Raw genomic sequence first — 15,561 nt, 5'->3', positions numbered from 1 at the left:
AATTAGTGGCCATTTAAGTGCGTCTGCAAATTGGGGTGTGGTTCAGTCTGAACTCCAGTCGACTTTCCTTCCCCCTCGTATCCGTGAAGGCCTTCTAACCAAATATGTCCTGGAGCGGTTTCATTTTGTGGCAGAGGATTTGTCAAAATATTATGTCGGTAGTTGCCGCGGCAAATATTCTTGATTATGATGTGCCGGAGTCAGCGTTAGTCNAAATATTCATCCTAATGTGCGCTCTCAGTTAGTTTTTTTGCACAAGCCAACTTCCATCAAGGAATTGTATGCGCTTGCGGGCCAAGTGGCTGAAGGCCGGGCGATTGAAGAGCGGAGGATCCGGGCGGAACGTAGCGGGTCTACTGATATGGTTCAGCAAAGTAGTCGTGGGTCTCGGCCAGTCAGTATGGCGGTTGGCCAGACCCGTCGATTTGGGCTTAACTCCGCGAAATGTTGGAAGTGTTCTGGTAGAGGTCATCTCAAAAAGGACTGCCCATCTTCCGACGTTTCGGTCGGAGAGGCGATCGGGGGAACGATGGAAGCACTCGGTAGAGAAAAGGTTGTCTGAGGTCCGAGTGCCTGTGAGTGAAAAACCTCGGAACCGAGTTTCCCCGGTGAAGCCAGTAAAATGTAATCCTTGGGTTATTTTGATGGTAAGGGATTATTGTTTGCCCGCCATTCTGGATTCGGGGTCCTCTTTTTCATTTGTCAGACGAGACGTTGTAGACCGTATGCATAGCCTCGGCTTGTCGTGTCGTGTACACGCGACGGATCGTAATCTTCGCATGGCTGGTGGCCAGAGCTGTGCGATCATTCAGACAGTCTCGCTGCAAATAAAACTCCATTCATTCTCTTGGAAATACGAATTCCTAATTTTGGAGGATTCTCCGGTGCCGTGCATACTGGGAGCAGATTTCTTAGTTTTTGCCAAGATGCGACTAGATTTTGCGACATTGTCATACGCATTTGCCTTTCAGCAATCTTGCCGGTATGATTTCGAACCTCTATGCTTCCTGGAAGAGTATTATCACAGTTTCCCTTGTCCGGAAAGGGCCTTGATGAAACTGGGTGCCCATATCTCCCTCCTGAGTGTGTCGGGGTCGCGAAAGCTTGACCAGCTTGTACAGAGTTTCTCTAACTTGTTCTCTGATCAATTAGGGACGGTGAAGGGAATGGTCTGCCAGATAGATCTGACAGACGACATTCCGGTTCGTTCCCGTCCCTATCAGTGTTCCCCCCCTCGTCTGCAGGCGCTGCGTGAAATCGTATTCGATTTGCTGGACAAGGGGGTGGTCAAGAAGAGTTTCTCGCAGTATGCGAGCCCCGCATTTTTAGTTCCGAAACCTCAGGGCGGGTACAGAATGGTTATCGATTACCGGCTTCTCAATAAGAAAGTAGTTTTCGATGCTTTCCCAATGCCCAGTGTGGAGCATGCTTTTGCTAACTTCCAAGGGGCGAAGGTTTTTTCGGTGTTGGATCTCAACTCCGCATACTACCAGATCCCACTGTCCGCTAAGAGCCGGAAGCTCACTGCTTTTTGTACACCCTTCGGTCTCTTTGAGTTTACAAAGTTACCGATGGCAATCAGCGTGGGGTGCCAAGTGCTCTCGCGCGTTGTTGATTCCTTATTCGGCAACTTGAAACACGCTTATGTGTATAATTTCATGGACGATCTGGTAGTATACTCCCGCTCCTTGGAAGAACACTTAGATCATTTGAGGGAAGTATTTCGGAGTCTCGAGAAGGCTGGGTTTACCTTAAACAGGGATAAGGTAGCGTTGGCTCAGTCCGAGATAAAGTTTTTGGGCCACTCGTTATCTTCTGAGGGGATCAGAATTTTGCCTGAGAGGGTTGAGGCGATCTCCCAGTTCCCCCCTCCGAAGAATTTGAAGGCGGTGCGCCATTTTCTCGGGATGGTGGGTTTTTACGCGAATTTTGTTAAAGACTTTTCGCAGTTGGCAGAGCCGCTTCACGCGTTAACGCAGAAGAACGCGGCATTCGTGTGGGATGGACCTCAGAGGCAGGCATTTGAGCGACTTAAGTCATCCATCACCACGCCCCCCGTACTGCAAGTTCCCGATTTCGCAAAGGAGTTTGTGCTAGTATGCGATGCTAGCGAGGTGGCCGTCTCGGCCGTTCTTAACCAACGGCGCGAGGAGGGGCTAGCTCCTATAGCCTTCGCTAGCCGGCTGCTCACCGGTGCAGAACGCAAATACTCCGTTCACGAAAAGGAATGTCTTGCAGTGGTCTGGGGATGCGAAAGATTTCGCGTGTATCTGGAACATAAGGAGTTCACCCTCCATACTGATAACCAGGCATTGTCCTGGCTATTAAAGCATGTAAAAGAACTTGGCCGGATAGGCAGGTGGATTTTGAGACTTGCCCCCTATAAATTTAAAACTGTGCATATCTCGGGCAAGAGCAACGTGGTGGCGGATTGTTTGACCCGGCAATTTGAAGACACCCCGGAGCAATTGTTCTCCGGGTTGGTTCTTCAGCATTTGCCGGCCGCCTTTCAATCGATAAGGTAGCACCAGATTAAGGATGAGTTCTGCCGGGATGTATATGATAAGGTCCAGAGACAAGATCCGGCGATTCGTAACTTCAGGCTGCTGAACAACACGATTGTGTATGTATCCCCGCGAAACAAATCTAAGGCTTATTTAGTTCCTCTAAATTTGCGGCCGATGCTCTTGGAGTATTTTCACGATTCGGCTTTAAGCGCCCACTTAGGAGTGACAAAAACCCTTCGGCGGATTTGCAAGGTTTTCTATTGGCCGAAGATCCGGTCTGACATGACGAAGTACGTTAGGACGTGTGACGTTTGTCAGCGAGCTAAGCCGGCTCAAAATACATGGGTCGGCCTCCATAATAGTCATGTCACGAAATCCATGGAGCGAACCTTTATAGATTTCGTTGGTCCACTTGTCCGGAGCCGTCAGGGCAACATGGCTATCTTGGTTGTCCTGGACGACTTTTCCAAATTTGTGGCCATGTACCCCGTGAGAAAGATCACATCTAACGTAGTGGTGGCTTGTTTAGTGGGGAAATATTTCGCTTGTTTTGGGATTCCTAACTGTATTGTTTCGGACAATGCCGCGGTTTTTCGCTCCCGATTGTTTTACAATACCTGCTTTTCCTGGGGGATAAAACATGTCACTATTTCACCTTATTACCCCCAGGCTTCGCAGGTAGAACGCTTTAATCGTAATCTGAAGGCAGCCCTGACTATCTTCCATCACTCCCAACATACCCGCTGGGATGAAAATTTACCGACTCTCGCTGTGGCGTTTAATACCGCCTGGCACGAGAGTATGGGTGCTACCCCAGCCCCAGTAAAACTATCCTTATAACAGGCCGTGAAGGCCCATAGGGATGTGAGATGTTGAGGGTCCCGCATTATCTAGACAGTCGGCTCAAAGATGGCGGTAAGATTGTCAGCCTTACACGCCGACTGCACTTTACTCCCCAGGAAAATTATTTAATTAATTCCTGATACTCATTTCTGTTAGAGGCTGAGTCGACCCCAGGGCCATAGTGCAGCTGGAAGGATTAGGTCAATTGAAAAAATCCAATGACCTCATCAGGAATTGAACCCGCGACCTTCCAGCTTGTAGCATAGTGACTCAACCATTGTATTAAATGTTAAATAAACATTACTGAGTTTATAAGTGCATGTATTTATAGCCATGAACATGCAAGTATTTTTTTTAGTCTTGTTCATATTGTCTATATTTTAATGCAAGTTGTGGGGGTGAAGAAAGGCCGTTATAACCTATTTATTTCTGAACTCTGTTGTGATAAAAACTGATCAATTTAACATTGTTTCACATAATGTCACAGTTTACAAGAACATAATGACAACATTAAATGAGTATATATACATAATGTTGTATTTTAGCGTCCTGTTGCACTGATTTTCATCCATGATACATACGTAATGGCCGTCTTGTAGTGCACTCAATTTCATATGTTGCTTCTTACTACATGTTTCGGCAACATAGTGCCATCTTCAGGTTCGTTATTTACGCTAAGCTATTACATTGTTTGCCATCTTGTGTATTCCATAAAATTATTTAGATAGTACATTATTCGTCAACTATGTATACTAAAACTTGTTAAGATTATTCATCTATATGTCTAAATTCAAAGTCATGTATAGTATGGTTCGTCCACTATGGGAGTCGTTTCTATGTGTACTGTGTCTGTGATATGTCCTTCCTTTTTGGCTCCGAGTACATATACACCAAAGGCAATCTTTATAATGTGGAGACCTGCCATGCCCATGTTAGTCAGCCCATACACATTACTTTCACAGTTCTTGTAATCATGTTATGCTGATTTCTCTTCTATTTGTAGTTACATTACAAAGCCAAATAGCCATAACCTAATCCTCTTTTTTGAAAACATCTTCCTCCTTTCTTATTACTATTATTCAAGCAGATTCGGCACATCATTTTCTTGTCACAAATATTATTAGTCAGGGAATATCCCCTAAATTTCACCCAAATTAAGGAAAGAGAATATGAGGTCTGACAAATAACAAGACTGCACTCACAGGCAGCACTATATTAAATTTTATTCTTAACTGTAGTGGTCTCATTTAGAGTACTTCCATTCTGCAGCTATACATGGATTTCAGCATTGTTTCAGCTGTCAGGGGAGTGGATATATAAATCCACATTTTCTTAACCTCAGCACTAGATGGAGATGAGTGGTCGGCTTCACATCCCTCCCGCTTTACCCCTGTGGAGATAGCCCCCAGTACCCATTAGATAGGTTGAAGGGGCCCCAGAGCCCCAGACAACGCGGAGAAGAGGAAATTCTATACCCTACCAGAACTCGAACTCTGAACCTTCAGTCATCCAGCCCATAGTGAGTCGCTATACAGACTGCTATCCTGGCTCCATGCTTTTTTCCCAGGTGTGTACAAAAATTTATTTTTGTTCTTTATTCAAAGTAGTTGCCACACATTTCTGTGACATATCCAAATAATACTTCAGCTAGAACAAACACCTCAGCACTCCCTAGACTTGTGTTAAGTTCAGACATATATGCAGCACCCACCATCAACCACAGATTGACTCACACTCCATAGGGTTGCCAGTCTCATTGTGTGATTGTCAGATTTTTTAAATTCTTGTTGTGCTTGCATGAGTGTTTATGTCTGTGATTTTTGTCTTTACTTCTGACAGCTTTATTATATGCTCTACTGTCAGAGGAAAAAAATAATTAGCTATCGTGTATTACGTGTATCGTGTGTTTTACAATTTGTACATCCACACAATATTTCATTCCTGTGAATGTAAATATTGTGACATTACATCTAAGATCCATAAACTTCAGAATTTTGTAATCTCAGGAATGTCACAGAATAAATCATTCATTTACTAGGTAACAGAAACATAAATCCCACAGCCACAACAGATGAGGTGCTGGTGAAATCAGCATTGCCTCGATGGCCCATAAAATTATGATATAACGAAGCATGCAAGTGAATCAGTGTTCTCATTGTCTGAGCTATTTCTTAGGCACAGAGTCTGTGATGAGGGAACCTGCAACCTAGCAGTGGCCTGTAATGACAGAGTATCCTATGAACAAAACGATTATTTCTAACAGACTGTGAATGATTGTGATTATTTATATTTAGTATCAATTAAAACCCATTTCCTTTCTGGATCCATTGTGTACTCACTGTCACAGATATGGCAATTTTTACCTTTAAAAATTAAATTTATATCGAATTCATTAACATCTTGCATTTATATTTGGTTGCATAATTGTTCCAAATAAATAGTATGCTTTGCATGTTCTGTCCCTAACACAGTATGCTTTTCAGAAAGAGTGGAATCACTGTTTCATCCACACCAATGAATGGGTTAATTGTGTATAAATTGAGAGTAAGTCCACTAGAATATTAGAGTTTTATTTTTGCCAGCATATGATTTAAGATTATGATCTTTTGAGATGTGACTCCATGTAGCTTGGTAGACACTAGTGTTTCGGAATAATTGCTGCCTCCATGTTCACAACCTCCTTTTCTTCCATCTTATTCTAGCCTTCTCCTTAGTGGAGGCAGTGAGTGATGGTGAGGGTGCCATCTTCACTACCACAAGTTCAGGCATGGGTGTGTGCAATATTCCAACCCAAGCAAACACTGAAGATCAAGGCAGCAGAGCCCTCCAAGATTCTGGTACCTCCACCAGGCTACACAGTAATGCATTCCAGAAGAGCATAATCATAATGAACCCCAAATTTCAGCATTTGATTTGTATAAAATGCTGCTGCTGCATAGAGACTGTGGAACTTACTTGCAAAGTTGGGACTGATATCAATGAAGCTTGCAAGCGGTCCTGTAGATACAGCTCCACTCACTGCAGTTGCTACAGTTGAGAACACAATGGCTGCAGTGGCATTACAGCCTGAGAAGGAAAGTCCAAGTGTGAACAAACCTTGGCCTATGGTACCTGTAAGAATATTATATCATGAAGTAAGGAAATCTGAGATTCTGGGAGTGCGCATTTGTCCCCAGCATGGCCCATGTTAGAGTTGCAACATTGAGATCACACACTTTGTGGATGCAACACTTTGGGTCATTCCATGTGACAGTGGAAAATACGTTTCTGGTATCACTGCCAAAGAGTCAACGTTCATAATACCAAGACCACCACTGGGCATGATGCAAAGCTCATTAAATCTACCTCCCATCCTCAGTATTTCTCTGGGATGTATGAGAGTAGAACTTGAAAGTTCAACATTGCTAATATCAAAGTCTGGAACTGAACATGCATGCCTCCCATTCTCACTACCAATTTCCATAAGATCTGTCTAATTAACTAGGCATGTATGAGAATTACTTTTCATTTTGAGACAATAATTTTAAAACACTCTGAAATCAAGATTTTTCTCTACTGTGACAATTTCTTCATTCCAGTTTCAATTTACAAGACTAGCCTTTCTGCCACAATTACCTGAAATGTAGTACTTATAACTTTTAACACCAGATGTTGATTATATATGCAGAAATGAAGAAATATGCATTGTGGGAGAAAAGAGTGTGAGAACTAGATTTTATGACAAGTTCATTCATGCCAGTACTGCCAACCATTATGATTGTGATCATCCAAGTAATTATTATGCTGCTGCAAAACAGATTAAGCAGGTCTATGAAAATGATTGAAGCCTGATACTGGGAAATCTATGTTTGAATCTGGATCAAGGTGTTTTTACTATAGGATTCTGACGATGGTGTATAACACACTGATATATTGGTTTTTTGGACTTTATCCATCGTCCTGGTTTTTAAGATAACTAATAAAAACACGACGTTTCGGAAACTGGATCTGCTTCCGTCCTCAGGTGAAGGAAAACACCTATTCTGTTGGGTCCGTTAGAAAGAACTAGCCTCAATCACTGGACGGTGTTTTCCTTCACCTGAGGACGGAAGCAGATCCAGTTTCTGAAACGTCGTGTTTTTATTAGTTATCTTAAAAACCAGGACGATGGATAAAGTCCAAAAAACCAATATATCAAGGTGTTTTTAATTTAATGAATCTTGAAAATATGAGACTCATGTATGCCTATAATTAATCTCTGATAGCAGAACTTTAAGACTGAACACCAATAATACCAGACATTTTAGCTTTGAGCTAGCTGCATTCACTGCCCATCCTCAGTACCTTTCCTGAAAAATGTAACTGTCTTATAAATTTAATAACCTAATTTTCTTGCAGCAGAACCTGAAGATTTTACATCGCTATTACCAAAGCCTATTAAGCCACAAGCTGGAAGGTCGCAGGTTCAAGTCCGATGAGGTCATCGAATTTTTTTAAATTGACCTAATCCATCAAGCTGCACTATGGCCCTGGAGCTGACTCAGCCTCTAACAGAAATGAATACCAGGAATTAATTAAATAATTTTCCTGGGGAGTAAAGTGCGCCTGGCGCATAAGGGTAACAACCTTACCGCCATCTTTGAGCCGATTGTCTAGATAATGTGGGACCCTCAACGTCTCACAACCCTATGGGCCTCCACGGTCTGTTACAGGGATAACTTTACTTTTTACTCCTACTTTTTATTGTTGGTTATAAAACTAAGTCAGTTCCATCAACCTCCCATTCCATTTCCCTAAGATCCATCTTACAAATTGCCACACTTTCCAGGTAGCAGATCCAAAATGTTCAGTACCGACCACTGTACAGAGGACCAAGTTACTTTCTTCCATCCCACATCCTCTCAACCAACTTCCATAAAATAAATTTTAAAATTGTTCCTCTTTTCTCAGTTTTCAAAGTGAATTTAAATTTCTTTTCTCAAAGACTATGGCCAATATTAAATGATCACATTTCTCATTATTAAGCAGCTACTATCATTTCCCTCTTAACTGCATCAACAGGCATTGTCGTTACATACATGCTGCAGCAGCCATCTTTCGAACGTTTGTCCGTGACATGAAATCCTTCCTCAGCAGGTAGTCACCAAGAAAGGACATTAAAACTGCAAAGCATACTCGAGTCAAATGAGGAATCCCTGAGAGAAAACCTGTCTGAAACATAAGATCAAATGGAAGGACCAGTAAATTTAAAGTTTCTTGATGTTATATAGCTCACATGAGACCTCAGATCAGCAATTCCTCAGTGGAATCATTGACTGTTCTCTTTACATACCCTGAGAAAACTCTGTACCTAAATGTTCTCTTATATATTCATTGAATTTGGAACATTCACATCAAAATATTACATAAAATTTAATGTGCCAATACCAAATATTTCCCTTTAGCTACTGAATTAAATTTTACTCTCAGTGTTTGATAAAGATCAAAGCAAATTCTTTTTAATGTTACCCCACAGCTACAGATCATAAAATAAGTACATGTTACAATTTCAGAATAAATAAATGTGATCTTAATATTTTGGGGAAAATATAATTTCTGGAAGAAAAAAAACAGTTCCTAAGGACATTAGTCATTAATTGACAGGAACATGTCATTTGAATATAACAGAGTTCTAAAATAAATAATACAATGTATAAATAGCCACCAATGTATGGAACTCCTGAAATGATAAAGCGACAAAGGAAAAAAAAAATTGATATTACAGAGCACTTGTAGTTTGCATTCTACTCTCTGAAAATAAAGTACAGCTTTGCAATGAAGTGAAACAGAGACTCTCATCTTCTGGAATGTGACACCATGAAGGTTTGTAGGCGGTTACCAGCATTTCAGAGGAACTCCATATTCTGCCCTGAAGATGGAGGCAGCAGGCTCGATTTATATGTTAATAATCACATATGAAAATATATGGTGTTATTACTCACAAGGTCATGATCTTATATGAGAATTTATCTAGAGACAATAGAAGGTTGAAATCAGCTGAATTGAAATTGTTAAGCAACTCAAAGGATAAACTTGTTTCAGTAGTATGAAGAGTAATAATATTAGAGGAGACCTGTGTTTATTTGCTGTAGGAGAGAAAACAAATTCACAGACAGAAATGAACACAACACCTTGATCATGTATTGTCAACTTAGATAGGGTTTTGTTTGCCTACAGAACACATTATTGTCTCTCTGAACTAAATCTTTCACTAGTGTTGAAGAATTTGAAATGTTTAGATTGTGTTCAGATATCATATTATATTTCAGCACCCAAGCACTTGATGCATCACTCATCCACTTGTTTCTATCTCTAATGAAATATAAACTTTTATTTTAAAATCTCATTACAGTATAGGGGATAACACGCCCTACTAGGGAGAGCTACAGACAAAAGGAACACAGCATGGATGCCACAATATGAAAGTAGCGAGAGTGAAGTGTGGGAGCATACATTCTCAAACAATGACGACGTGCAGTAGTAGCATGTAATATATTGACATACAAGCTGACACAGCGCAGCGGTTTCAAATGATAACACTTGCCTGAGGATGGCACAGTAGGACTAAAACATATCACAACAGTAAAATAAAATGTAATTTAGTGACATTTTGTGAAATTTAAATGTGATCGGAATGATATTTGAAAATAAAAGTTTATGTTGCATTAGAGACGGAAACAAGCGAACGAGTGGTTCAGATATCATACTCATTGAGGGGACTGGATGTGAATAATGGTGAATTTCTTTTTCTATGAGAATTGTATATTGTTCTTTAGATGTATTTTGTAATAGAGACTGTGCCAAAACAATTTTATGGAAAATGTCTTGACTTCTAAACAAAAGGTACAGAGTTGTTTATAATGTGATTACTTTAATTGCATCTTTCATTAGTAGATTTATATGATGCCCACTATAAAATGTAAGAGTTTCCTAGTTGACTTTCATTTAAAAGAATGTGACAATCTGATGTAGATGAAATGGCAGAAGAAATGTACCAAAATCAGCTTTCACTTTCAGCCAGGCAACAAGGAAGGAAACATGTCACAAATATTTAAATGATGCCAAAACTGACTTGTAGTCTATTCAAGGAAGGCAAATGAAGATTGTGTTGCTCACCATTGTGATATCCCAGCCATGAATATATTTGAAGTATGTTGGAGCCTGGGTCATCAAAGTGAACAGCCCCCATATATTTCCCCATTGTGCCAGAATGTTCATCCACACAGGTCTTGACAGTAACACTTCTTTCCAAGGAGTTGGTAACTTGAAGAAATAAATGATATTACTATCTCAAATACATGTCATCAAATGACAGATATTTTTATATCACCAGGTAAACCTATCCCTGTAGCAGGTTGCGAAGGCCCATAGAGTTGTGAGACACTGAGTTTCCCACATTTTCTAGACACTCATCTCACAGGTGGTGGTAAGGTTGTCAGCCTCATGCACTGGCCGCCCTATACCTCCAGGGAGATTCCTGGTACTCATTTCTCTTAGCGGCTGAGTCAACCGCAGGGCCATAATGGGGCTGGAAGGATTAGGTAAATTGAAAAAAATCCAAAGATCTCATCAGGAATCAAATCCATGATATTCGGCTTGTAGCATAGTGCCTCAATCAACTATGCTACCACGTGCCCCATCTGAATACAGAATGCTAGTAAAATTCCTACCAATTTAATGTTATGTGATGATGATGATGATGATGATGATGATGATTGTGATTACTCATATGATGTCATTTGAATTAAATCTTATTATACGATTTTTTTATCTTGGTTATGACACTGTGTAATCTCCAGTTTTATTCTGTCTTCAGTTTAGAAGTAAACAAAGACAGAGGTTTTGTACAAGACGTTGGTAACTCCTTAATGGCCTGTGCTATCAATGCATATATAGTACCATAGCCCATACAAATCTCATCTAAATTTGACTGTGTTCATTGATATTATAAGAAAAAGAATCTCTTCCCTTTCAGTTTAGCAGATAGTAAGAAACCTTACTCATCAAAGATGAGTAAGGTTGGAAATTATTTCCTCAGAGTAAGCCAGGAAACCCACAGTGTAAAGTTGTTTTTTTACAGTTTGGAAAAGTGTGGTTTGATTGTGAGAAGGGACGAGATTTTTTCTTCACTGTCATGGCCAGACCAACTCTGGCATTTCAGTCCACATAAATAATAGGAGTTCTTTACCACTGGTAATTTCACTGGAGAAAAAAGGTGACCAGTTACATTCATTAATGCTGAGGTTCAGAATACGTTTAAATTTATGTCTTCTCCCTCTTTGCTTTGAACATGAGGTGCTTGTACATCAGGAGAAATTATCTCCCCTAACAAGTGCAAGGGAGGGAAAGGTAGATCAAAATTACTGCATTCTCACACTCACATTCTTCTCAGCAACTGTCTCCCCAAGTTTACTGAGGATGTAAGTTTTTTCTTTCTCAGAGATGTGCGGATGTTCGGCAGGGCTATCATACACCAAGAGCCACCAGGTGATGAACCATATCACACCAACTACACCAGTTACATAGTAAATTGATGGCCAGTCAAACCATTTGATAAGAAAACCGCAAAGAGGATAGGTAATTGCAGCCCCTACAGAACTACCTGAAAATAATGAAATGATTACATTGTGTGATTCAAGACAATTCTTCAACTCCATATATTTCAGGGTGGAAAATGGTCATATGATTGTGAATAAGGAAATGAAAAGGATGTGGAAAGACCTGGTCATGATCTGTTCTAACTCTCTGACTGCCTCCAGCTACTATATGCCAGAAATGCCAAGGTTGCTCAGTGATGGTGCTGCACATAAAATCCAGAATCCTTCCAAAAGTTTACCTTAAATCAGGCATAGATATAGCCAGCATGAAACCTTGCCTGTAAACATTGGTGTCAGACACCTAGTGCTATCTATTGACAAAAATTCTCTACTAAGTGATTAATATTGGCCATTCTCTATGGCTCTTGAAATTTTCATACACATATTCCAATCCAGTTTAATTGGCTTCTGGCATGCAAATGTTCAAGATGCTATCACAGGATTTACTTGGAGTAGCAGAGGATGATCATGAAATAATTCATTAAGTTCATGGCCTTCTGGGATGACACCATCATATAGTCAGGTACACAAGTTCAGAGTTTTCAAAGCAACCCATTGCCCTGAAGACGGAGGCAGAATAAACCACCTGATGTTACTGCTGGGAGAACCTCAAGTCTCATAAAACGACTTAGTGTCCTGACAGAGATTCAGATTCATTGCCTCTTTAATGCAAAGTGGGTGTGCCAACCACTTCACTCTGACATCCACCAGGTGTGATTACAGATAACATATAGTCTATAAATAAAATTTATCTTATTATAAGACCTTACAGTAGCACTTGGATGACCCATTTGCATTTTACTGAAATGTCAAGCTTTATCACTATCATACTCATATTCAGCCAGCAGCTGTATATGATGAGAACAGTCACTACATTGAAGAACTGATTTTGGAAAACGGGGAAAATACAATGCATGATATTGCAGCCCACACTGGCATACATAAAGCAAGCATTATCCACAAATAATTGTTTTCCAAGAAAGTGTGCACTCAGTGGGTGAGTGAGAATTTGTTGATTCTGGCATGTGTATTCTTTTTGTAAAAACTGTCGAGCTCCAACTTAAACCTCTCTCATATATTTTTGATGTATCTTCATAGAAAAATCACATTTCCTGTTGTTCATTCAGTGGCACTCCCACCACATAAGTTCATATAGATATTATGCTGGTATTACTGACAGTAGCAAATTAAGAATACAAAGGTATAATAACCTGTAGAGGCATGATATCCATACAAAATTTCTGTTGGTTCAAACGCTGTTAGAGGAGGACAAATACAGATGACACCTGAAGTATGCATAAAATATAGAAAAGATGCAAAAAACTGAAGATCAACTATTTGTTTAGCATACCCATGTAAGCTGTGACAAATTTACTGCGTTCATTAGGTGGAATCCAGTTTGCTGCCAAGTGATGCATTGCTGGCCATGTTGTTCCCTGTGATAACAAGAAACATTGTGTTTTATATGGTGTGTAGTTATTAATTTACACCAAAAATATATAATGATGCATGACTTCCTTCCAACTGTCATTTTATTTCCTAATATGCAATATAACTCCTTTAGACCTGTTCAATTTAGAGATTACTTCTGAAAATATGAATCTTTTAGAAATTAGTGGTGTCCCTTCCACTGGGAATCAGCCCATTGCAAGACAGGACCACATGAACACAGAGGGATCATGGGTATACTCCATGCCCCAGTGGGATTCAATCCCACGGTCTCAGCTATAGTTTGAGCAACTGAAGGAAGAATGTGCCTTAGTGCATTCATTGTGATCAGCTGTACATCAGTATACACAAACAAGACTATTCATCTTAAAATATAGTTAGAATGATCAAGTCAAGGAGGATGAGATGGGCAGGGCATGTAGCAAGAATGGGGAGAAAAGAAATGCATATAGGATTTTAATGGGAACGCCAGAAGGAAAGAGACCACTAGGAAGAGGTAGAAGGTAGGATAATATTAAAATGGACCTTGGGGAGACAGGTTGGCATAGTATGTACTGGATTGATCTGAGTGAGGATAGGGACCAGAGCAGAGCTCTTGTGAACACTGTAATGAACATTCAGGTTTCATAAAATGTTGACAAATTCGTGAGTAGCTGCACAACTGGTGGCTTCTCAAGAAAGGTTCATCTTCATGTAGTTAGTCAGTCAATCAGTCAGTGTGGTGGTTTACCACACTGCATAGAACATAGCCACCACCATGAGAACCTCAGTTCTCACATTCTACCAATTAAATTACTAACATTCTAAGGAAGTAGGCTGAAATGTAGTAACTAAGATTATGGTGTTCTGAGACATGACACTGTGTATTCTGGTCAATAGGTGCCAACGTTATGGAGGAACATACTACATCATCTTGTATTCACAAGATAGATGCAGCATGTTCCTGTTAAACTTCGGTACCTACCTCATAATTTTATTGTTCGATGTCATGAGAACCTCTAATTTTGAGCCAGCATATGGCTGTTTTTGTCACTTTTTCCTGTGTCCTGAAATGTGAAAGATATCTGCAAAAAAGTAAAAGATCTGTTTCAGAAAATATACTTACAGCAATGAAGCCTTGAAGTGCTCTGAGGAAAACAAGAGCACGATAATCTGCTCTTGCAAATAGTGGAATGAAGAAAGAAAGCAAGCATGGAATGCCATTTGTAAGTCCAAATACGAGCTTGGTACCATAACGTTGTGCCAGCAAGCCACCAGGCACTTGTGTAGTCCAGAAGAGCCAGAAGAAACTGCCAAGAATTAACCCTTGCTGCTTCTCATCCCAGTCAAATCTCAACTGCAAAAAAAACATACATTAACCTTAACATCATTATATCAACTGTCACTGTTTCAGGGTTAGTACTGCAGCTCCTTGTTTGGGAGGGCTCCGAGATTTTGTCTGGAATGCCAGCTATCGTTGAGCTTTTATGTGTATTTCTCCAGTTGTCCTCTGCTTGAAGTCATTACCAGACAATGGCAGTGAAGACATGGTGGTGAGCACTAGATAGAGAGAGAAACTCTGTTTGTTTGTGTGTATATGTGTTTGTTTGTTTATTTGTTTGTTCCTTCTTTGATGTGTTTGTTTGTGTGTGTCTGTGTCAGAGAATCCAGTAAATCCGTCAACAAAAAGTAGTCCAGATCACAAATCGCTACTGTCGTGGGTGCTGGGAGCAAGAGAATTGCTTTGCCCAGCCTGTGCACTCCATTTATAACATCTGCAATTTTTGGGATACTGCTAAGCTGAGGAAGACCGAGGTTGCCTATGTACTTGCTAGCAATTGCTTGAAGGAATGTAGTGCCACATTTTTGCAGTTGTTCAGTTTAATTCAGAGCAGTCCAGAGAAAACAAGTGAGGAATGAGTGAGGCTGTGTGCAGGTAGTCAGTGATTCCAATCAGTGAGTCAGCAAGTTAGTTAATGGGTTAGTTTTCAGTTCAGTTCAGTGCAATGCAGAGAGGCCGTTAGAAGAGGTGAGTGCAGTAAGTAAGCATTAGTGTTGCTGTGAAATAACGATTGAGAAAAAAAAGTGTGCAATCAGTTAAACTTAGGGATATATCAAATTCATAATGCAATCAATTTATAACAGTTTAATTTTATTTTAAGCTCCGC

The 15,561-nt window shown here is 40.3% G+C and overlaps 1 protein-coding gene across 2 annotated transcripts in view; it reads right to left on the bottom strand.

The window, feature by feature from the left end:
- Positions 1-15,561, bottom strand: part of LOC111875740 (sialin) — a 37,030-nt gene that overhangs the window by 10,681 nt on the left and 10,788 nt on the right. For both annotated transcript variants that reach the window (XM_023872231.2, XM_033750194.1), the window contains 6 exons: positions 14,520-14,750; positions 13,317-13,401; positions 11,750-11,970; positions 10,485-10,631; positions 8,408-8,540; positions 6,306-6,461 (listed from right to left, as the gene is read on the bottom strand). In XM_023872231.2, coding sequence (XP_023727999.1) covers positions 6,306-6,461; positions 8,408-8,540; positions 10,485-10,631; positions 11,750-11,970; positions 13,317-13,401; positions 14,520-14,750 — 973 coding nt within the window. The remainder of the gene's footprint in view (positions 1-6,305; positions 6,462-8,407; positions 8,541-10,484; positions 10,632-11,749; positions 11,971-13,316; positions 13,402-14,519; positions 14,751-15,561) is intronic.

The sequence above is a fragment of the Cryptotermes secundus genome, unplaced genomic scaffold (genome assembly GCF_002891405.2).
Source record: "Cryptotermes secundus unplaced genomic scaffold, Csec_1.0 scaffold603, whole genome shotgun sequence".
Classification (NCBI taxonomy): Eukaryota; Metazoa; Arthropoda; class Insecta; order Blattodea; family Kalotermitidae; genus Cryptotermes; species Cryptotermes secundus.
The sequence above is the reverse complement of the archived record's forward strand: the minus strand, read 5'-3'. Positions and strand labels throughout refer to the sequence as shown.